Below are 24,451 nucleotides of genomic sequence, written 5' to 3'. Positions count from 1 at the left end.
CTTACTAACAAAGGCGTGGGCTGCGTAAGAACACAGATCACCATCTCCCCTTCACTAGCTGCGTCCACGGGCCAATCCTCACAGTGTCAAAGTCTAACCTAATTATCTTCAGTCAAAACTTAACACATACTTTTGTTCTTTCTTCAAGGAAGGTAAACAGTTTAACACCACAATCTAAACACCGTCTTAAGACTTCTCAATTCCAATACAGGCTTCTCCAACTATAATTTTTCTCAAAGTAGTAATATAGAGCAACAATTTCAAGTACGTCAATCTTCAACGTTCACATCAAATCATGCCCTTATCCTCACCATCAGACTTTGGTAAACTTCATGAAATCAATATCAAAGTAACAGAGCTTAAATAATTTCTTTCTAAGGACCTATTTTGTGCTCACCTTTGGACCTATTAGTTTGTCTGCGGTCATTTTAGCAAAAAGTTCCGCTGTTTGGGCTCGAACCTGTGGATGTGTTGAATTGCAGAACATATCTAGTAAGTAAATCAAAGCTCCTATGAAGGAAAAAAAGAATTAGCACTTATTCTATAAAGAATATGATTTTTCTGATCAGCTGAATTCATTTTCAACTTTAGGTCAACTTAATGCAGTTTGTTTGTTTGTTTTAATTATAAGCCTTACAAAGCCTTTTTCTAGTTTAGCAGACTACACAAAACAGTTCAAAATAAGCTTCACTTATTTTGAGCATGACTGGATGAGAAAGCACTCTATACGTTACCTTTTGCCATTGCTTCTTTGATTATTTTTGTGCTTGATGTCAAAGCATAAAGAGTTTCTAAAACAAGCTGGCGACCTGCAGGGCAAAAGATATTTCAAGGAATGCATCATCACCACATTAGCTGACATTTACTGGGCATCAGCTCTGTGCCTGGCACTGACCTAGGTGTTCTACAGAGGGTATCACACTTATCTCTTCACAATAACCAGTGACAGGTATTATCATGGCCTTATTAGGAATGAAGAAGATGAGGCCCAGTTTAACCAGCCCATGGTATCATAGCTAGTGAGTGGTATAGCTGGGTTTTACACAGAGGTCTTTCTGACTCCAAACTTCACACTCGTAACCACTGTGCCATACTGTCTTTCTACCTTATTGTTCACTACACAGGCAACATCTTCTCACCTCCTGGAACCACCCTGAAGACACTGGTCAGGCATCAAAGATTTTTATCTGGTGCTCCGGCCTTAGAGAAGTGAGTAGGAAGCAGCAGTTGTAAGACGGTGCTCCAATCTAAGACATGACAGTATCCTTCCGGACACAGCCTACACACCTCTCATCCCTTGCCATCAAAGCATACTCAGCTATTGGACTTTACTCCTCCAGAGTCAAAGAGCAGTGGCAGACAGGTGACCAAAGGGGTAAGAGCTGGCAAAGAGGGTGGAGGCTGCCAAGTATTAGGCTGATGCTGAGGCAACAACAAAGGCAGGTCCCCGGGCTGGGCTCCATTCACATACAGGAAAACACACATTCAAAAGGAGGTTCCCAAGAGAAGCAACAATACTTTACTGAAAATGCACCACTGTTTAAACATAGTTTCGAAGGAAAACAACAAGTCTTTGGAAGGGGTACAGGAAGGTTAAATATTTTATGTGTTTAATATCCCTTAGCAAACAGTGGAAGAGAGAGAATTTAGTCTAAAATATAAATGACAGCAGAGTAGACTGAGATAGCTAGATGTCAGCTATTTAACCTATAAGATTAAAATAGTGATTGGACTATAATTTTCAAACTATGATTTTTGTAACATTCTTTACTTCATTAGTCAGTGAATTTTGCATTGTTTGAAGCCTCACAAAGCTACTGAAAACCAATAAAAAAGAAAAACCAACTAAGGCTGTAAGTATGACACAAATAATCTGCAAATGACTTTTCAAAAGCTGTCATTTTACAGAACTGTTTCAAATGTCATTTATTAAAGAAAACAAAATTATTCAATGGAAATTCAACTCCATTCAAGTCACTGAACTTGCACTACTTGCGTGCAAGGCACTGAGGCATAAAATGAAAGAGACAGGTTCTTGTTCTCAAGGAGGTAGATAGGTGTGAGTCAAGAGCAACACGGCTTCCAGAGCCAAGTGAATAATGTATTCTGATAGGCAGTGGTGAAGTTGGAGCTATACTGTAATTGCCCTTGAAAAGCAATCTCAAGGTTGATCGTAGCACAAATACACACTACTTACTACGTTAGACAATTGCACAGTTTAAAAGGAGCCTATATCAGCGCAGGCTATACTCAGGAAATAAGATAGGTATATTTTTAAAAACTGATCTCACCTTGGTGGTAATAATCTCTATCTGCATCAAATCAGTAAAGGACAAATAATGCAGGATTGAATTCTAAGTTGAAAACAAGGTAATTTTTATGTTAAGCATTTTTTCCTGTCATCCAAGACCAATTATGTTTCTTTATAAACCATGGGTCAATTCTCAATTACTCATGTGCCTACCATACTCAGAAAACGGAAAAACCTAGGTTATTTTCCTTTGCTTTTGGACTCTCTTACCTCTTTCAACTTTTGAAATGGGAAATACAAAATAGTGTTACTGACTGATGTAAAACATAATTAGGAAGACAACTTTAATATAAAGAATACCACTTAAAAGATTCCAAAGTAAATACGGATATCATGTTTTGTCAGAGGTCTTCTGTTCGCTATGTAACTGCTCCCTCTATAGGTTGGCCATGCTGTGGTTTCCAAAATTCCATTCATGAAATATACATACTTGATGGTAATGAATGTAGAAGAGCCAATAAATTGGACAAAACCATTGATTCAGCAATATTGTTGACACAATCCTGGTTAGATGTCACTATATTCACAACCTGAAAATTAAATCAACAGGATTTTAAGAGTTTGGGAAATAATTTTGGACCTAATAAAATTTGGACCTAAATAAAATGAAGTCCAGTTAGTCAGACCTAAATAAATTTGAGGCTTCACAAAAGTGAAAAAAAATGTTTGGAGGACAAAATAATTTTTAAGAGTTTAATTTTAAAAGATAGGCCTTGGGCGCCTGGGTGGCTCAGTTGGTTAAGCGACTGCTTTCGCCTCAGGTCATGATCCTGGAGTCCCTGGATCGAGTCCCGCATCGGGCTCCCTGCTCGGCGGGGAGTCTGCTTCTCCCTCTGACCCACACCCCTCTCATGTGCTCTCTCTCTCTCTCATTCTCTGTCTCAAATAAATAAATAAAATCTTAAAAAAAAATAAAATAAAATAAAATAAAAATAAAAAATAAATAAAAGATAGGCCTTATTACTTTGATCTTTTGTGAAATAATAAAAATAATTAAAAATGTTAATGTTCATGTACATATTATATATACATATTATATATATTAGTTCCCTGTCAATTTAGAGATAAGAACTAAATGTAATAATCTAAAAAATATTTTAGAAATAAGTCACAATGTCGAGGTTATTAGGAATCCTTCAATCCTATACTGGTTCATGCTCCATAACTATGTATTCCAATCACAGAACTGGGGTGGGGGGTGGTTAGGAAGATAATGATCCTCACTACTGGGACTTTACTTTTGCTTTTAGAGGGAGAGAGTAAATGTCTTCAGTGCCCTGCAAAACAGATTTAGTTTATCTATTATAAAGAAACAGGCATGTTTTTCTTTCAAAGAGGATGACCTCTCAAGTCTAACTTTTATAGTATACATCTAAAGATCAATGTCACTTAACTTGAACCACATGGTCAGCATCTCAAACCAACACGTTAGATTTAATAACGTTCATTTACAAAGTTATAAGGTACGTGGAGAAATTAAGTAGAGAAATGCTTTTCAATTAAAAGAACATGCTTGTTAAGCTTTTTGACCAATCTAACTTGCATTACTTTATTAAAAATATATTTTTTAATTTTTTATTGTTATGTTAATCACCATACATTACATCATTAGTTTTTGATGTAGTGTTCCATGATTCATTGTTTGTGTATAACACCCAGTGCTCCATGCAATCTTTTAAACCAAAATGCAACATAAGAACATATTACTCGACTAATTCATAAACTGCTCATAAACGTGTTACTGCAGGGTTTAATTTGGTGTTCTTTACAATAGTGTATGTTACAATTAGCAGGACAGGGGCGCCTGGGTGGCTCAGTTGGTTAAGTGACTGCCTTCAGCTCGGGTCATGATCCCAGGGTCCTGGGATCGAGCCCCGCATCAGGCTCCCTGCTCAGTGGGAAGCCTGCTTCTCCCTCTCCCGCTCCCCTGCTTGTGTGCTCTCTCTCTCTCTCCCCCATGCTTTCTCTCTCTCAAATAAATAAATAAAATCTTCAAAAAAAAAAAAAAAATTAGCAGGATCATCTGAAAAATGATCCTGGGAGCTTACTCTAGGTTGCCTAGACAAGGAAACCCCTGTAGCCAGGGACCTCCTGCTTCTCCCAGAGGAAAAGGCGGTACCCAGCTTCCCATGGGACCAGGGGTTTCATTCTCCTAAAAAAAGGGACTTCCAACTTCTCTTGGACCTCTAAAGCCCGAAGGTTCTGGGCAGCTGGCTTTCTTTCTTAGCTCCCGTAAACAGCATAACAGCCCAGTTGTCTGTCTGTAACCCTCACTGAAGGGAAGGGGGTAGGTTGTCCTCTAAACACAAACCTACAGTCTGTGGCCAGCAGTATGCCCTGGTCTCTGGGGACTGTGAGATCAGGGAACTCCCACCCCTCTTCTTGTCCTCTCTGGCTGCCAAGCTTCCCCAGTAAAGCACCCCCTTCACCCACACTGCAGGACACTACACAATGCACCCCAAGTTCTGATGCATGACACACAACGACCACACAGGGAACCACTTGGAACAACATTGTGTCATGTTTGCTCCTCAAAATGAGTATACTAATGTAAATTTTAAGAACATATTTACTTTGCTTAATAGACAAAATGAAGGAAAAAAAAGAAAAGAAAATACATGCATACTTTCATTCAACCCCAGATGGTAGTTAATCAAGGCCTAAACCACATATAGGAGTAAAGACAGCATACTTTAATATAAAATTCCTTTACCTCTAAAGCCAATTGCTGCACTTGACCCGCTCCATGGACTCGGAGAAGAGAAAATATTAACTTAAAGTGCCCAATGCATTCGCTTTCAGAGCCTAGGGAATAAGAATAAAAGGTTTATCTTTTATTCCTAAGAGATGCTCTAAAGTACAGACCTTCAGAAAACTGATCTACTCAGTTGTTTACTGTCAATTATAAGTCTCTGATAAACCCTTTCTCAACATTTGTGACATGAAATAAATGGAGTACCTCCTAAGCAGCAGTAAATCTTAACAGACAAAAAGCAAGATAGAATTTCTTTGTTTTGTTTTCATTTCCATCCATACCCCTAGCCTCCAGGCTAAAAACAAGAAATATACCAAATACATAATCCAAATGCAACTTAAAAAATAAGGGTACAAGGTAGTAATTCTACTCTTTACTCTAGACCTTAGAGCTACCCCCCTCAGCCTAATTACATTTTGGGAGAGTGTGACATCATTTGCTTTTAATTTAGACTGAATTAGAACTCTGCCACTTGAGGACTACATTACAAACAACTGTATGGATATACAAAGGACTCCTTGTGAAAATACATAAAACGGAATAGTATTTCCATTACTACCCACCTCAAACCCCAATCCCATATATTTCCTACCATTCTGTTAATAGAATAAAAATATTAAACATTAAGACTCTGTTCTGTGTATTTTTCCTTTTACGACATGGTAGTAACACACACAGTGTAATCTGTAATTTTTTGAGGCTTCAGAAGATAATTCACTAAGACTCCTCAAAGGAGTCTGAAAATACCCTATAAATAGATTGCTTTTAAATTTATTTTCAAACCACTATAGCACTGAATATATACAGAAAAGAGCAAAAGAGTACCTGAAAGTTAATGATAAATGTCAATAAAAAGGATTTGGGGTCTTCAAGTTACTTAACCGAATTTGTATTGTTTTAGGTTTTTTATACTCCATATTTGTTATCAAAGTTAGAATTAGAAGAAGCTTTCAAATTTTCACTCATGCATCTCCCTGCTGTCAGGCAAGAGTGGTAACATTTTTGGAAATGTCCTCTTAAGGCTGTTTAAGAATGAAAACTCACACTTTATTTCAATTTTTATACACCAAAACCTGCAGTTTCTCAAAAATATAAGTGCCCATATGTACACAGCACTGTGTTAGATACCAGAAGAGACAAATTAGATCACCTAATAAATCAACCTAACTTAAGCACTTATATGTCAACTTATGTCATCAATGTGAAATTTTATACTATCAAGTTATTTTGTCTTTTCAACTCATTGAGACTCATTTTCTCTTAGAGATATGAATTCTAAACATGATGCCTTGACCTCTCTCCTCCTTCCACCCTACTCTTTTTATAGGTAAAAAATTAAGAGCTCAATTCTTGTTACGTTATACTATTTTCTTTGAGTTTCTCTGATAAAATTGAGAATTGGAAGTAAGGATCTTATTGATCAAGGGTAGTGATCAAATCCACACACCTGGATTATATTTTATGACATTTCTCAGAGCCTCCAAAGCCATTTCCACTCTTGGCAAGCGGTCTCCATGTTGCTCTGACTCCACTTTTGCAGCATGTGTGATAGCCATGAATGTGTGGAGGTACTGGGCCTGGGAGCCTATATAATCCAAAAGACTTGCAGCAAATGCTTTTGGAACCTAAGTGGAGAAATATTTACAAACATGTGTGCCCTCAGAAGTAACTATAAGACTCCAGAGCAACAACCATCCCCTTCCCCCCAAAAAACTTCAAGGTATGGAACAATTAAATTATACATATACATGAACACCTATGGATTTGGGGGCAGAGGGGGGAGTAAAACTCAGTTGCATTAGAAAGCATTTCTCAACTTTTTTGTCCCAAAACATTAGAGATCTGATATACTCCCACCAGGACCTTAGCATATCAATTCTGAATTAGTATATCTCTCCCTTTTACAAATCAAAGTAATTGATAGTACCATATGTAACTTCTACAATTTGGTTATATTTTAAAAAATATATATTTAGAATATAAATTCGAAGGACAGTTTTCAAAGAGACTTCACAAATCAATGAATTCATCCTGCTTAACAGCTATTTATACAATATTATTCTGTGATACATAATATACATTATGGTTTAGTAGATTCCTTTTTTTCCCAAGTGCAAACTTTAAAACAAAGCCTCGCTGGGGCACCTGGTTGGCTCATTTGGTTAAGCGTCTGCCTTCAGCTCAGGTCATGATCCCAGGGTCCTGGGATTGAGCCCCACATCGGGCTCCCTGCTCAGTGGGGAGCCTGCTTCTCCCTCTGCCTGCCCCGACACCCTGCTCGTGCTTTCTCTCTCTCTCTCAAATAAATAAAATCCTTAAGAAACAACAACAAAAACAAAAGCCTCACTTCTTCCCTCTTTACAAACCAAGCAACCACCAAATCCTCCTTGCCACTCCCTCCAAAAAAAAAAAAAACTACAACAAAAAATTCCTACATGATCACCAAGCTCTAGAAGACAAAGAAGCTCCTCTTTTGCTTCTGAAAGTGATTAGGGATCATCACAAGAAACGACATGGTTTGACCTCATTTTCTAAAAAATCTCTTTGTTTTCCACTGGTATTTTCTTATTTTCCTCTAATAATTGGCCAGAGAAGTACTTCTGTCTGGTGGTCTGATATTGTACATGATGGAATGAATGTGTAAATGACCTTGCCCTTCCAGGAGAGACAAGTTGAAGGCATATGCACATGACAACAGGTAGCATTATGCATAAAATATAAAAAATAGTTGGGTAAGGAATAACTTATTTTCATGAATCCACAAAACTAAATTCTTCAACATGCAAAATAAAAAGGCTTATAAATTACCAATGGTAAACCCCATCACATACCCAGGTTAGTATAAGGCATTTGGCAAAGAACACACATTATTTCAACTTATTCAGTGTGAATAAACTAGTAGCTTTCAATAACAAATGACTGAAGGTATCAGACAAAACTAAAAGTAGAGAGCTTACCTCCAATTGGAAAGTAGGGACTTCATTATACACCCTCACAAAAATTTCCCCTACAATAAGTTCTTTGGCATGATCGCTATAGACAAATTCTGATCCGTAAGTTTTGTCACAATCACCCTTTTTAAAAAAGAAAATAGACTGTTAGATGTAAATCAGAATCATCAGTGTCTGGTTTATAAATCTAACCATATTCAATTTAATAACAACAGATAAATAGCCTGGAAGTTCCATTTCTTATCTAGAGGAAAACTGTGGTGGGACGCAAAGCATACTCAATGCTGTATTAATGCTTACAACTAATAATATGAACTCTGCAATAGGCATGGAGTTATTTTTTAGTCCAAAGGTTAATATTATAACTCATTTTAAGATTTCAAAAGATCACAGAGGTCATCCAATGAAGTGTCTTAGAGCTAATGTTTATAAAGCAAGTATGACACTTGGTTCTTCTCACTCCACTCAGCAGACATTTGGCCTAGTCAGCTCTGGGGTGATGGAGCTAAGAAATGAACACATCTGGACTGACCTTTAAAAAGTAATACACTGAGTCAAAGTGCTAGAAAATGGAGTCTCTGAAGGAAAAAAAAAAAAAAAAGACATGGTAATATTACAGAGGTTGCCAAACCAGGAAGAATTTCCATTTGAGGAAAAGGAAAAAGAAGAGGAATGGGAAAAAAACAGTACCAATGAAGATTTAGGTTGAAATTACACAGAATTTAAGTTGGACTGAAATGATACAGAAAAGTATACAATAAATTGTAAAGTGTTAAAGATGCTATTATGTTTCTTCTGGTAAAAGAACAGATGTATAAAAATGTGAGACCTGTTCTCCCCAGCTCTGCAATTCTCAATCTATATAGAGTTCTGAGTGACTATCATCAAATGAGTTAAAAAGAAAAAAATGCTGAATAATTCAGGACATAACAGTGGTGTTTATTGTTGTAAGTTCTAAGCCCATAAATGTTAACTGTCTGCTAAACCATCAAGTCTCAACCATCTACTGTATGGATTATGCAGGCCTTATCCTTATTGGCCACAGTACGGTCTTGTTTTTTTTTTCATAGCTTCACAGATTCTCCACTAGGAGGTGGCAAGACAGGAGAAACTGTTCGATTCTGATACCAGAAAGCAACTTCGATGTACTGGGAAAAGAGGCTGAAGAGAACAATTACAAGAGTGCTTTTGTAGAGAAAAATTCATTGAAATGGGGAACAGCTACACGTAAACAGGACAACAATAATCACGAATGTATCATTAAGTACAAGAATGCTGTTCCTTACATGGGCCACACATTAGGTGGAAAAACCTGTAGGCCAGATTAACACCAAATGGAGAAACAAAACTTGTAGGCCTGATTAACACCAAATGGAGAAACTGTCTGAGTTATGTTCCCAGAGAATATTTTTTTGAGACTAAGTCACCCCAGAAGTTTATGAAACAATAACATACTTTTTTAATCATGTTTTCTTGTTGGGATTCAAGAAACTCAAGTAGTTCTGCTCTTGTAGAATTGTTCCATATCAAATAAGGGCTCTCAGTGTTGCTGTTGAGCATCTTCAGAATCTAGGAAACAGAGTATTACTGTTTTGTAACATTTAGAAAAAAAGAGTGCAAGTTATCATTTATTGAAACTGTTGATGACACGCCAAGCACTGGAATAAGTGCCTTAAGCATAATGGGCCTCAATAACTCCAACAAGTTTGTTGATATTATCCATTTTGCAGCTGAGAAAAATCAAAGCTAAGAGCAATCTAATGATTTGTCCCAGGTCACACAGCACAGCCCTTCAGCTGGGAAAACTGGGATTCAAATCGGAGTCAGTATGACTTCACATCCTTAACATGCAGCTCTGCTACAGTGAAAATTATGAGATAGTTTGTGCTGAAACATTTAATAAACACTTAGTAAACACAAGCTTAGAAAGAATCATACCATACTAACTTTACATAAATGTATCTGAAAACAAAATCTAAGTCTCTCTGAAGCATACCGCTATGAAGGGAAGCAAAATTTATGGGCAGAGAGTCACTTCAGATTTTCTTGGCCAAACCCGGATTCAAGGCTGCATTAAGCAGTTATGAAGGTATAGCTTCTGACTGCTTAGCCATCCACGGTGCGGAATTTCCCTTTGTCTATTTAGTTCTCAATTAGAAGTGTGTAAATAGACATTTGACTCTCCTTCAAATGTTTTAATACAAAGTTCTGTACATTTTACACTTACAAAGCTCTATGCTAGCAGGATATCAGTGGGTTATTACCTTCATCTTAGACAAAACCAATTAATCTGTTTTTAAAATGTTAACATTTTTTTTTTTAAAGATTTTATTTATTTATTCATGAGAGACAGAGAGAAAGAGAGAGAGAGGCAGAGGGAGAAGCAGGCTCCCAAGGAGCAGGGAGCCCGATGCGGGACTCGATCCCAGGACGCTGGGATCATGACCTGAGCCAAAGGCAGACAGACGCCCAACCATCTGAGCCACCCAGGCGCCCTAAAATGTTAACATTTTTAAAATGTTAAAATAAAACTGTTTTAAAATGTTAAGTAAAATGATAAAAGAATACATTCTTAGGAGGGATGCCTGCGTGGCTCAGTAGGCTAAGTGTCTGCCTTTAGCTCAGGTCATGATCTCAGGGTCCTGGGATCAAGTCCCGCATTGGGCTCCTTGCTCAGCGGGGAGTCTGTTTCTCCCTCTGCCTGCCGCTCCCCCCTGCTTGTTCCCTCTCTCTCTTTCTGACAAATAAATCAGTAAAATCTTAAAAAAAAAAAAAAATACATTCTTAGGAGAATTTTAAAACTTTGAGAACTGGCGGTTTAAAATAAGCATTTTGAAAAATCCATATGGGAGTTCAGACCAAGATTCTGAAATGCTTTTTTTCCCTCCCTGTAGTTTATCAACAACCTGCAAAGAATGGAAAGAATGTCTCACCAGCAAAATACATCATGCTGGTGAACACAAAATTCAGAAAAAGTACAAAGATCAAGCATCTAACGCTCTTCGCCCTTACTCAAGGGGCACTGAAAAGCAATGGCCTACACCAAAAAAAGAGATTGAGTTAAAAAAAAAAAAAAAACATTTAATAAATTCTAAGAATACTTTACATTTGGAACACTGAGGACTTCTTCCCTTACAAAAGTACTGGATAATCATTAGAGAAAACATAAAAATAGCCTACAATTCTGCCATTCAGGGATAACTACAGTTAACATATTCATATAGATCCATCCATCCATTTTTTTAATACCAAAAATGGGATTTTTAGCCTTTTCACTTAAAATTTTTAAACATCTTTTAATATCTTTATGCCTTTACAAGGCTTCATGGTATTCTAATGAATGGATTTTTATAGTTTAGTTCTTTAATGCTACATTCTTAAGATTACTTCGCAATGATCCTCACAGAAGAGGCCAAAGAGGGCGCCTGGGTGGCTCAGTTGGTTAAGCGACTGCCTTAGGCTCAGGTCATGATCCTGAAGTCCCGGGATCGAGTCCCGCATCGGGCTCCCTGCTCGGCAGGGAGTCTGCTTCTCCCGCTGACCCTCCCCCCTCTCATGCTCTATCTCATTCTCTCTCAAATAAATGAATAAAATCTTTAAAAAAAAGAAGAGGCCAAAGAGGTTGGGAGAGCTGTCAAAGTCATACTTGATTTCTGTCATGAATGCATGCGTGTGTGTGTGTGTATGTGTGTGTGTGTGTGTTAGCTTTTAGGATTTCAACTCTGAGTCTAACTTAGAGATTGCTTATAAGAAAAAGCCAAAAATAGGGGCACCTTGGTGGCTCAGTTAAGTGTCTGCCTTTGGCTCAGGTCATGATCCCAGGGTCCTGGGATCGAGCTCCGTGTCACGTTCCATGCTCAGTGGGGAGTCTGCTTCTCCCTCTTCCTCTGCCCCTCCCACTAATGCTCTCTCGCTAATAAATAAATAAAAATCTTAAAAAAAAAAAAAAGAGCCAAAAACAGACTCTGGGTCTCCTAACTCCCAGTTCTCTGCCCATTGTGAAACACCATTTCCAAGTTCATTCTCTTTTCCTGTCCCCTTGTGACTCAAGGTTGGTAAGAATTATGGTGGGCTCCAGAGCCGAGAAACATAAAGTTAATTTCCCCCTGCAGAAAGAGTGGGCTTTGTAGAGCTGATATCAACAGCATCAATCCATAATAAACTGAAATTTCTTGGATGAGAGAACAAACATGAACATTTTCAAGTTTTAGGTTTCCTAGAGCAATCAACACTGTTATGTTGCTCTACTATTTAAATGATCTTGCAACATTCATCAAAACCCAGGCTACCTCTGAAGCACATACCTCCGTAGCACTAACCACAGCAAGTTTTCTAGCAACATAGGGTGTCAGCATGCCAGCCAAACTTTTCCTTATGGTTGGATTTTCTGGGGTTGCCTGTTCTTCAGGCAGATATCCTCCAAGGCGACTTAGAGCACGGACACTCAGTTTAGCAAGGCTGTTGGCTACTTCCTGTTATAAAAAAAATTAAAACACTGAAGTAGATCTGTCACATTACATAGGTAACATGGTACCTTCATGGAATCAAAACCATATGGAAAACAAAACTATATGGGACATACTTAAGGAGCAGAAAGCAAGTCCCCAACACTGATGTTAGAGCTTATACATTAGAGCTTACTCTTTCATTTACACAAAAGATCAGAATCTATATACTCATTTATATCCAATAGAGTATCTTGAAGATAACTGGAAGAAGCACACTTGGTGGTAGGGTGGACAGTAGGGGATAGGCAGGCAGACTTGCCTGCTAGAGGAACACACTAACAATAGGAATAATGAATGGCAGTGACTAAAAAAAGAGAGACAGAAAAAATACTCAAGAAAATCAGTTAAGTACTCAAGTATCTAGGGGCGGCTAGCCCCAACAGCCCAATATTACTGTTATATTTCTCTGTGTTACACAACCATAATTTTGCAATCATAAAGGTGACTCTAAGTAATCAAGAAAAGATTGTTATATCCAGTATATGTTCCTGCAAATTCCCTCCCCTTCAATCCTTCTAGCACAAATGGCTAAGATAAAAAGTTCTGGGGCTTTGAGGTGCCTGGGTGGCTCAGTCGGTGAAGCGACTGTCTTTGGCCCAGTCATGATCCCAGGGTCCTGGGATCGAGTCCCGCATCAGGCTCCTTGCTCAGCAGGGAGCCTGTTGTCCCTCTCCCTCGGCCTGCTACTCTGCCTGCTTATGCGCGTGTGCTCTCTGTCAAATAAATAAAATCTTTAAAAAAAAAAGTTCTGGAGCTTAAAGAGCAATAAACTTAGCTAGAAAAACAGTTCATGTCTGGGGCTCTGGATAGCTGGAACTTTGCTGTGATTTAATTCGGCACTGGTTTGGGTTCAAATTCAAGATTAAAGCAGTGTGAAAGTTACCTGCTGATTTGTTTCCTCGCTTTTCTGAATGCCACTCTCTTCTAGTGTGTAGTCATAATTAAACAGATAACCAAGCAGATGCCACAAAATCCCAGCCTGAAATAGGTGTGTCTGTAGCCAGAAATCCACAGCAAAAGAACTGACACATTCTACTCCAAGAGCAGCAACCCGTGGGATACTCTGAGAGAATTGAAAATAATGAAATTAATTACAGGGTTTAAAAAAACTCCCAAGAGAAACTGGTTGTGAATGTATGTCAAGCTACCTATCTTACTATGCAAGATGTTTACTTCCTCTTTTATTTTCAATTCCAATTTAAATCTGAATCCAATATTCTTTAAAGCCTAAAATTAAAAGTGACCCTGTGACAAGACACACAGAATTATCTTTGAAGCTAGTGCTAAAAGACTTGGGAATACAGTTTTCTTCATTTTTCGTATCTTTAATTTTTAAAAATAGTGATAAGGCATTAATAGCAACTCACATGATAGGATCTTAAGTGTATCAGAAATATCTTTAAGTGCAGGTGTGTGGATTTGCTTCCTTATATCAGTTTGTATTCTCATTAAATACTTCTAAGGACATCATGTAAATATGGTTGAGAGATTTTCATCAGATTCCTTATTTCTAGATACCGCAGTCCAGGATCAGCACCCCAATCCTGTTCTATTCCAACGCACCTCACTTTGTCCAGTTATCTAAGGCATCTCTCTCCTTCCCAGTCACTTCTTCCATCAACCCCCAGCTATCTGTCCTCAGCAGTACTGGATTGGGAGGAAGTGCTAAGTTCTCAGCTCCTCAAAGCCCCTCCCACCAGGCAGAGCTTGACTTGTTTCAGGTTTCACGTGGTCCTTTACTTGCATTAAATTTATTTACTCTAGTCTCTCATTTATTTCTTCTCTCCCTCTCTTCAAATGTTCAGATGAGACCCGCTTTGCTTTACATATATCACTTTAGTTTTATTCCTTATGGGCCACCATAAGAACAAAAGCCTCCATTTACATCAAGGGTTCTGTGAAAAATGATTTTAGAGATCCAAATAATGCACATAAAAATGATTTTGGGAAAGCAGTTTATTTATAAATTGGGGACTGGCTACTCACTTGACAAGAACACTCATTGCTTACTGCATCCAGAAAGCATTAAAAATGAACTATACCTTGCCAAAATATAGCACCCGACAGAGATCCTTGATGATGCCAGGCATTTCTGTGATCTTCTCTCGGCATTCTTCAAACTGAGCGGCCACACTATAGCATTTGCTTATGTGTCCACATACCTGCATACAACCCAAGAGAGCAAAAAAAGAGTTCCATGCGCATTCCTTATTTAAGCAGAAATCAAATCAGCAGAGATTCATGAATAATGCTTAATGGTATATATGATGCTCCAAAATTAAAAAGAACATTTCTACTGAATTGTTAGTATTTCTGGTTAAGACTTCCCATAGATGCAGGGTTGGCAACCAAATGGCCATGCAGTGCATGGGCCAAACTGACCGTGGCCTGTTTTTGTATGACCAGGGAGCTACGAATGGTTTTTACATCTTTAAAGGGTTGTAAAGAAAACCCCAAAAATATGCAACAGAGACTGCATATAACCTGAAAGTCTCAAATATTTACTCTCTGGCCCTTTATGAAAATTGTTTGCCAACTCTGAATTAAGGTATTTTTGTCCAACCTATTAACATTGCAGAATTACAAGTCTATGTACATACTGCACTTCAAAATAGAGGATGAAACTAAAAAGCCTGAACTCAATTGTTTTAAATTCTAAAATCTGCTGGCATAAAAAAAAAGTATCACATAAAAAGATGCATTCTACAATAATCTCAATGAATTTCTGATAGATTTTTTTTTTCTGATGGATTTGTCTATCAAAGAATTCAATTATAACCTTAATAGAAAGAAAATAAGTCGATTAAAACACTACGGTGGGGGGAGGGATCTCCTGGGTGACTCAGTCGGTTAAGTGTCTGTCTGCCTTCGACTCAGGTCATGATCCCAGGGTCTTGGGATCGAGCACCACATCGGGCTCCCTACTCAGTGGGAAGCCTGCTTCTCCCTCTCCCTCTGCCTCTGCCTGCCACTCACCCTGCTTATGCTCTGTCAAATAAATAAATAAAATCTGGGAAAAAAAAAAAAACACTATAGGGATGGATTACTGTATCTATATAAGCCGATGAATGTTAGCTGAACCTGTGGTAATCATTTCACAATACAGGTAAATCAAAGCACCAAGCTATATGGCCTAAATTTATACAATGATGCATGCCAAATATGTCTCAATACAACTGGAAAAAAAATACTAGGGATGGGGGGACAGAGGTAAAGAAGGAAATCAGGGAAGGGGGCAGAGAGAAATGAAACAAGAATGGCAAAAGGACAAATGTTTGAAAGTGGGTGGTGGGAATAGAAAGGTTCACTATACTATACTCCAAGGAAAAAAAAATTAAGCCACTAGATCACAAGTGATTTAGTGCAGAACTTCTTAAAGCATGATACAGAGACCTACAGCATCAGTATCACTTGGAAATTTGTCAGAAAAGCATATTCTCAGTCCTCCACCCCAGAACCACTGAATCCGAAACTGTGGGCAGCAGGGGGTGTGGAGGTCAGCCACCCACATTTTCATGAGCCCCCCCAAGTGATCCTCATAGATGTTCAAGTCTGAACTACTACTAGTCGAGTGTAACCTTCTTAGAACCATACATGTTGGCCTCACCTGTACTGACATATCACCTGGTTTACTAGAACGATTCAAGACTGCCACACAGCGACTAAAGGCCTCCTGTAACACCTGCAGAGAAAGGAGTCAGCCATTAATTCTCCATTTGGACTTGAAGTCTGAAAAGCCTTTTCTGGTAGGAATAACATATTAAAAACTTTTTAATAATAGATACTTGGTAAATAAATGTGTTTTGCTCAATTAACATTTGTTAAACAAAGGATTCCCTAGAAGCTTCTTTTTAAACATTCCCAATAAGCTATTTTGTAAGCAGCAAGTTTACCAATTTTGAATCCAATACTCTCCAATTCACATTATGAAATAAAGCTCCATTCCACCTTTAATTTTGACACTAGAATATGGAGACTATGATATGCTATTTGCTGGAATAAATTAAAGTTAAGAAATTCTATCAACTGTACTTGTACTTGGTGAATTCCCTATTGCCAGAAGTCCTACAGTGTGCCTGAACCAGCTTGAAGAGAAGCACAGAGGTCATTCCATATTACCTCAATTCCATTCTCCCTTCTGAGCTCTTCAGCATTGAGGGCCGAGCAGTTGACAGTATGGAAAGCCAGCTCTGTAGCAGCAGGCAACAATGGTGATTCTTTTGAGAAAAGGAGGTCATCTGAAGTTTCCATTGTTATAGTCCTAATCAGCATGGGGTAGCCTGCATATTTATAAGGCTGTAAATCTGAAATAATCAAAGGTTAGTGTTAGGAAAATGGCAAATAAAACAAAAACTGATTGTCATGGTTTTAAGTTAATTCTGACACCATGTTCAATTATGTTCCTTTAAGGAAAACGACAAAATATTTAACATCTTAAATGTCTCCTAATTCTAGTTCATAAAAAGAAATTAAACCTGGTATAAATCCCTTGGATCCTTCTTTTTCTAGTACACTTGTTTGGCTGATTTCTCCAAAATATTTCCACCAAAAATAAAATATTTTCTTTTTTTTTTTTAAAGATTTTATTTATTTATTTGAGAGAGAGAGAGCACACGAGAGTGGGGAGGGTCAGAGGGAGAAGCAGACTCCCTGCTGAGCAGGGAGCCCCCAATGCGGAACTCGGTCCCGGGACTCCAGGATCGTGGCCTGAGCCGAAGGCAGTCGCCCAACCGAGCCACCCAGGCGCCCCCAAACTAAAATATTTTCTGATAGATTAACGGAAGTGTGTAGTGGTTTTGATCCTTCACAAAATATCTATTTTCTATGTTGTCCATGGGATCTTTCTAACTTTTCACTTCATCACAGCACAGACAGATCAGGACCCCACTCCAGAACTTACTGGGTATAAATCCCCTTTGGGATAAGTGGGAGACACGGCCTGAAAAAACATTATGACCTTGATAACAAACCAATGATGAGGCACAACTGCCACTCTCATATAGTTATTAGCCATTAAAACATAACCAACAGTTTTGAAAAAGACTTCTTTAAACTCATTCTGATTAGTGGTAAATGCCATATAGCTAAATGCTTTACAAATGTGTTCTGTTCAACTCATGCAAAAATGATCAATTAATCACTGCTCTCAAATTGCTAGATCCCCATGCTGTCCTCTTGTCTTCAATTACCCAAAAGTCCTGCTTATCTCAAATCCCCACTGTCCTCTCTTCCTTCTCTCCCATCATCATCCTACGGAGCAAATGGGTCTCCCACACGGTGCTTCAAGCCAAGTTCAGTTCCCAAGCCAAAGGATACCTGCTGTCTTGAACCTAACAACAGCACCTACAAAAGGTGCTGTTGTTATTGGAAATGGCCCTGCAAACATGCTGGAAATTCCCAATAACCCTGTACTCCAAAATCAGACCTATTTCTTCTACAACAGTGCTTTTCAAACTGTCCCACAGGATCAGAGAGGTTTGGTGGGTTTTTTTGTTTTTTTAAGATTTTATTTATTTATTTGACTGAGAGAGAAAAAGAGAGCATGAGCAAGGGCAGCGGCAGAAGGAGAGGGAGAAGCAGGCTCCCCACTGAGCAGGGAGCCCAATGTGGGGCTCGATCCCAGGACCCTGGGATCATGACCTGAGCCGAAGGCAGACACTTAAGTGACTGAGTCACCCAGGTGCCCCAGGATCAGAGAGTTTTGAGAGCTATCACAGGAAATGAGAATTATGAAAGAAGCATATGATCATGTGAAAAGTTTCTATTGCTTTTTAAAGACAGACCATCCTTTAGAAGCTTCTAAAGTTGTAACAGGCACAGACTTTTACATGTGATTTAAGAACAATGTGAAATGATCCTTAAATTCCAGATCCATTATAGATCTCATTTAATGTTTGCTGCTAAATAGCTAAACACAAAAAAACCTCCACAGAACACAAATGTCCTTCGGGAAGGAATAACGAAAATTCACTGGAAATGCAAAATACTGAAAACTGTAGATAAGAAGTAGAAAGTATAATACAAACAACATTTTGGGCCTTCTGACAGAAAACTACTCTTTTACTATATCTAAAATGCAATTCTAAGAGTCTTTTGCAACAATAACTCTAAATCTATTAAAATATGCTATAGAAACAAGTAACCTGGTAGAATTAGCTGGAAGGTAAACTAAAATTTGAGAATAACATATGCCTTACCTTCTTTATGACGGTTGAAGAGGATGCTCTGCGTTTTCAGAATTAAAATTATATTCTCTGGATCTGGCCCATCAACTATTTTTGCTGATTTGGTACATAAAAATTCATACGCTTTATTTACTTTTTCAAACATATCCTGTGTATGACCAAAGATAATTAACTTTTAGTTTGGCACATCTCAAACCACAACTTCAACAGAACACAGCTGGTTTGTATTTTACCAGTAACTTCTTTAGTTATTATTTTGTTTTTGTTTTTTTTACATTAAGGAATTCATTCCAATTGTAATCTAGCTGGTATACTTGGAAGGTGAAACTTTTTCTCTTCCCCACAAATAGCTTTTTATTGATCTTAATACCATTACTAAAAAATTCTTCTTCACTGGGTTTATACCCACACTGAACTCATACACACCAAAGACAGTTTGTGGGCTATTACAAAAATAACAGAAGAGCCACTATTTACTGAGTACTACAGTAGGCATTGTACTGAATATGCTTTACAAACACTATCTCATTAAATCCTCCAAACAGCCATATGAGGCGTGTACAGTTATATCCCCATCTTTTAGATAATGTTAAATAACTTGTGTGATGGGCTAAGACTTACATGCAGGTCTGACTCCTAAATCCATGCTCTTTAAGTGTTACAACACTGTATTATGTTCCTTGAGCTACATGTTGATTCTTGTGTCAGGGTCATACTGTTTTACTATTATAGCTTTAGAGAGTATTTTAACATCTCATAGGTTAAGTCTGGCACTTTAATACTGATTTCAAATATTTCTTCCTATTTTGTTTTCTCTCCCAGATGAATCTGAATTGCTATACATTTCTCAAAAAATCCGGAGCCTTTGATTAAAAATGTCTTAAACATATAAAAGCAGTATCTTTTCAATACCAAGTCTTTCCAAGTAGGAATACTGTCTATCTCTAATAAAAAAAAAACATTAGCCTTGAAATCAGTGGAAATTACTCCAAGTTTCTAGCAATAAACCACCAGTCTTAGTTACAGAAGTTACTGTGTGATTTCATCTTTTATGAATCTTTCTTGGTATTTTAGTAGGAAGCTGCAAGAGGCAGGATCAAGAAACACTGACACCTGATAACTTTAAGTCTGATCCAAATTTCTACTTTTTCAGTTAGAACAATATGAAGTTGGATGTAGTTAGAAAGAAAAAAATTACCCAAAGCAATTTGGATGGCAATAACATCACCTACAAATGAATTACGTTCATGCACATTCCTAATGTTCAATTATTCATGTAACTGTCCATTAGAGTTAATTCTCAGACAGGAGAAAATATCCAGAAGTTACTAGTCACAAGGGCAGTCCTTTTGGTAAACTGAGGGAGGACCATTCATGCAGAAACCGTGGGCATGTGGGCTAAAAGTTAATCTGACATACACTGGGCATTATATTATGAGGCAGATACTAGCAGAGGGAGTGAGTATATCTTTTCTCCACCTACAACAGTAATAGAGCAAAAGGAAGTCAATCCAAAAGTCTTAATTCCAAAGGCAGTACATACCCTCCCTTCTGGATTCTTATCAGGGTGGTACTTTTGTGCAAGTCTGAAGTAAGCTTTTCTGATCTTGCTCTCATCATGCCTGTGGAATAGCAAAATTATTTTTAACAGAGTAGGATGCAAGAAAAAATTTTATATCGTTATTTAAAACAATACTGTAAGAACTTTACTCTTATTGTATATGATCATAAATTAGGCATCAAATTAAACCCAGCAAGAGTCAAGAAATTCTTCATATGTTATCTTTATATCTGAAAGATAAAACGTCAATGTTCCCTATGGAAAGTTATCACTTCAAATTACAAAACCATATTTGAAGAACTAAGATATTTTTTTCAAACTAATTTTTCAAAATACTTCAAACTCTGTAATTTTAAGTAATTTAACTATCAGCCTTGCCAAAAACATACAAATTCAGTCTATACTTACGAAAATGTCCTTTAAACCATTTTTCTCTCATATTATCTATTCTACTATAAAAACGTCTCTAATAAATTAATGAAGTAAATCTACATTCTTACCCATCTGTCACTTAGTGTCCTAAAGATACTGCTACCAGATCTCTTCCTCATGTATAACACAAACCGTAAGAGGAAGGGGGAAGATGAATATGTGAGTAACCACCATGTGTCATATATAGTGCCAAGTGTTTCGCATCCATTATTTCAATTAATAGAGAGCAAAGACTGTACCAGCAAGGAGAGAAAAATGTTAATTCTGCTAATAAATTTGCAGTAAGTGATAATCACACGGATATAGTTCCATATGGCTATCCCCACAGGTGTATATATCAAAGAATAGGCAAAAAATTTATAAAGTGTTGGTTTAAGAATTTCGCCTTTGATATTAATATTCTAAGACAAGGCAGAAATTTACTACTGTAATACTGAAAATAACTCACGGCCCCTGTCCTTGAGGGAGATTAAGCACTTCATAAGCATCATCTATTGACATTGTAGGTGGCTTCTTTTCTACTTCCTTCTTCCAGGCATCAAGTGTATCTTTTAGAAGCTTAACCTTAAAGACAGAGGATTAAAATTTATAGCTCTTAGGGGGAGACAAACCATGAGAGACTATGGACTCTGGGAAACAAACTGAGGGTTCTAGAGGGGAGGGGCGTGGGAGGATGGGTTAGCCTGGTGATGGGTATTAAAGAGGGTTCTGCATGGAGCACTGGGTGTTATGCACAAACAATGAATCATGGAACACTACATCAAAAACTAATGATGTAATGTATGGTGATTAATGTAACATAAAAAAATAAATAAAATTTATAACTCTTAATGCAAAACTATTTCAGAATGTAATTTTTAAGTTACAGAATTGTGTTATATATATTTAAAATGACATTTCTAGACTATTCAATGATTACAATTCTCTGAAATACAAATAATCAAAATCACCTTCTTAGCACTGCTAAATAGATGGCAAGGTACCTGCTATAGGGCTACATCCCTCTCTTTTTATGTGAATTTTTTAGAGGGGGTGGAGGGGCAGGGGGAGGAGAGAGGGAGAGAATCTGAAGCAGGCTACCCGCATAGCACGGAGCCTGATTCAAGGCTTGATCTGACAACCTTGAGATCATGACCTGAACCGAAACCAAGAGTCGGACACTTAAACGAGTGAGCCACCCAGACAACCCTCTTATGTGAAACTTTTATTCTCTGCCAATTTTTGTCTTGTTTTTAATTGTTAAGTGTTCATGAAGTACTGAAAAATTTTAAATTAGTAGATGATACACTGCAGTAAGAAAGAAAGCAGTAGTATATGGTGGCATGCTCCTCGAGGTGATCTAATGTAATTACCAGGTAAGCTGGCATTCAAACAAATCTAAGGGATAGTAAAAACAAGGGAGTCGGAGTAAAAACAAGGTCAGAAGAAAGCTAATATTTACTGCATGCCTTTACGCCAAGGAGCTAGGTGCTTTACGGACTCTAGCACTGTAGCAGACCTAATTCTTTTGTAAAATTTCAATAATACATGAAACCATTCAGATTCTGAGAGATAGCTCCATGTTTCCCACTTAATAAGTGATGCAACTGGATTCAAACCTAGGTCTGACTAAAAAGCCCATACTCTTCTATTACTTCATGCTGAATCCACACCAAGTAGCAGAGATACCTGTCTTCATTTGGTCACAGTAAAGAGGCAATGTCTACTGGTACAAATGGAACTGTTCGGAAATCTTTTTGATGTTAAGGATGATGGTATAACCTCTGCTACAGTAACAAGCCAACATGGGCACCCAGGCCTTTCCAGGCTTCCAGTAGACATTCAGGGGCTCAAGTTGGAGAGTTCCTAAGGGCACTGCTATATAAACGAGCAGGTCTCACTTAGTGCCTCCTACGTGTGCCAGGAATTACGCTATTTTTTAATATGAGTTCTCAATTTTCCCAACCACATGAGATAGTTGCTGTTAGTAGTAGTAGTACTATTACCATGACTGAGGCCTAGAGAAATCAGGCAATGTTAAACAGACCTATTAATGGCCCAGCTGAGACTCAATCCCAGACTGCCTAACTCCAGTATCTGTGAGCTTACTCAATATGCTACAAAGACAAGTTTCCACCAAGCTATTATAGTATATAATTATTATATATGAAATTATGTTTATATTTGTCAAAAAAATCAAGATTGTAAAGTTCTTAATAATTCCTCAAAAAGTTATCTTTCAGGGTGCCTGGGTGCCTCAGTTGGTTAAGCAACTGCCTTTGGCTCAGGTCATGATCCCAGGGTCCTGGGATTGAGCCCCGCATTGGGCTCCTTGCTTAGCAGGGAGTCTGCCTCTCCCTCTCCCTCTGCTGCTCCCCCTGCTTGTGCTCTATCTTTCTCTCTCTGTCAAATAAATAAATAAAACCTTTAAAAAAAAAGTTACCTTTCAGTTTGAGATTTACCCAAATATATTGAACTATACTCAAAGTTACATAGTGTTTAAGCAAGAAGGAACACTTAAGGAAGCTATTATCCTTATAAGAGGAGGAAGAAATATCCAGAAGTGCTTAGAGGCTATTTCTACAGTTTGAGAAGGCACAAAATAATCTACTGGCTTACCGGATCTTTAATGGGCCAATCAGGAAACCGGAGTGTATCACAAAGTTGTTTGAGGTAATAAATATTACAAAATAGTTCATTTTCTAGTTGTGGATAGTTGATTACTGGGATGGGACAATACTGATAAAGTGCTCTTGTGTTACTCTGAAGACGTGGTGTGAAATCAGCAAGATGGGCAGCAATCTTCTCTATCATGAGGCGCCTACAATTACAAAAATCTCCAAGAATTATGAAGGGATTATTTCAGTTAAAAAAAAAAAAAAGGTTTTAAGACAGGTAGTCACACAAGATAATTACATGGATCTTCTTTAGAGTAATTCAACTATTGGCCTAAAATTGAGTGTTTATGTTACTGAGGGCATTCTAAAGTTAATTGTGTAAAAATCCTCAATAGACATAAACTTATTTGTAGTACTTATCTATAAAGACAACTACAGAACAAAAGGCTGATATTCCCAGTCCTTTCAAAAATCAGTCATTAGAAGGTCAAATGGTATGGCATCTGCATACCTCATGCAATGCATGAGGTCATAAACAGGGTACTAGGTTTCCTAGTACCCCCAAAGAAGCCCACTACATGATAATTTATTTAACAATCTGGGGTCTGGCCCTCAGTTCAGCAAAAACTTGATTTGACTAGTATACAGATGGCTATATCTTTTAGATAGGGACTCATATTAACCAATCAGAGGAGAAAAATATTAGATAGAAGAATTGTGTTGTAAGCCCTTTCATATTCCTATACATTTGTTCCAGTGAAAAACATGACTGTCATACAGAATATATTCAAGTTGGTGGCTAGCACATGCCAAGTCTACAGGTCAACCTAAGGAGACAAGGCAAATGATAACCAGCAAATGGCACTGTGAGTGTGAACTCAGCTAAGGGAGTGAATAACTGGCTAGGAAGATCAACTGCCATCCAGCTAAGAGGACTGAGGGGTTCACCACAGAAATGGTGGTCTTGACATTAGATCTATGAAGTGTGCACTCTTTTCCAGAGCCTGTCTGGATGCTGACATCTGCTTCTGTGGCTCTAGTTTTTCTTGTTTTCACAGGCTTTTCCTCTTAAAGGACATTCTTTAGGAATGCTAACTTCCACATTAAGGTCAAAATGTGCTGACTAGGGGGTCTCATTCTAAAATGATTTG

General features: G+C 37.8%; 1 protein-coding gene across 3 annotated transcripts in view; it reads right to left on the bottom strand.

The window, feature by feature from the left end:
- DNAJC13 (DnaJ heat shock protein family (Hsp40) member C13) overlaps window positions 1-24,451 on the bottom strand; it is a 123,874-nt gene that overhangs the window by 20,728 nt on the left and 78,695 nt on the right. For all 3 annotated transcript variants that reach the window (XM_034994710.1, XM_034994720.1, XM_034994729.1), the window contains 16 exons: window positions 23,302-23,503; window positions 21,152-21,267; window positions 20,254-20,332; window positions 18,723-18,858; window positions 16,645-16,829; window positions 16,133-16,207; window positions 14,568-14,687; window positions 13,409-13,588; window positions 12,322-12,489; window positions 9,473-9,586; window positions 8,024-8,140; window positions 6,514-6,691; window positions 5,025-5,116; window positions 2,742-2,841; window positions 735-809; window positions 398-510 (listed from right to left, as the gene is read on the bottom strand). In XM_034994710.1, coding sequence (XP_034850601.1) covers window positions 398-510; window positions 735-809; window positions 2,742-2,841; window positions 5,025-5,116; window positions 6,514-6,691; window positions 8,024-8,140; window positions 9,473-9,586; window positions 12,322-12,489; window positions 13,409-13,588; window positions 14,568-14,687; window positions 16,133-16,207; window positions 16,645-16,829; window positions 18,723-18,858; window positions 20,254-20,332; window positions 21,152-21,267; window positions 23,302-23,503 — 2,050 coding nt within the window. The remainder of the gene's footprint in view (window positions 1-397; window positions 511-734; window positions 810-2,741; window positions 2,842-5,024; window positions 5,117-6,513; window positions 6,692-8,023; window positions 8,141-9,472; window positions 9,587-12,321; window positions 12,490-13,408; window positions 13,589-14,567; window positions 14,688-16,132; window positions 16,208-16,644; window positions 16,830-18,722; window positions 18,859-20,253; window positions 20,333-21,151; window positions 21,268-23,301; window positions 23,504-24,451) is intronic.

Source organism: Mirounga leonina, unplaced genomic scaffold, assembly GCF_011800145.1.
Source record: "Mirounga leonina isolate KUSES-001 unplaced genomic scaffold, KU_Mleo_1.0 Mir_115, whole genome shotgun sequence".
Taxonomy (NCBI): domain Eukaryota; kingdom Metazoa; phylum Chordata; class Mammalia; order Carnivora; family Phocidae; genus Mirounga; species Mirounga leonina.
This window is presented reverse-complemented; position numbering and strand designations above follow the sequence as displayed.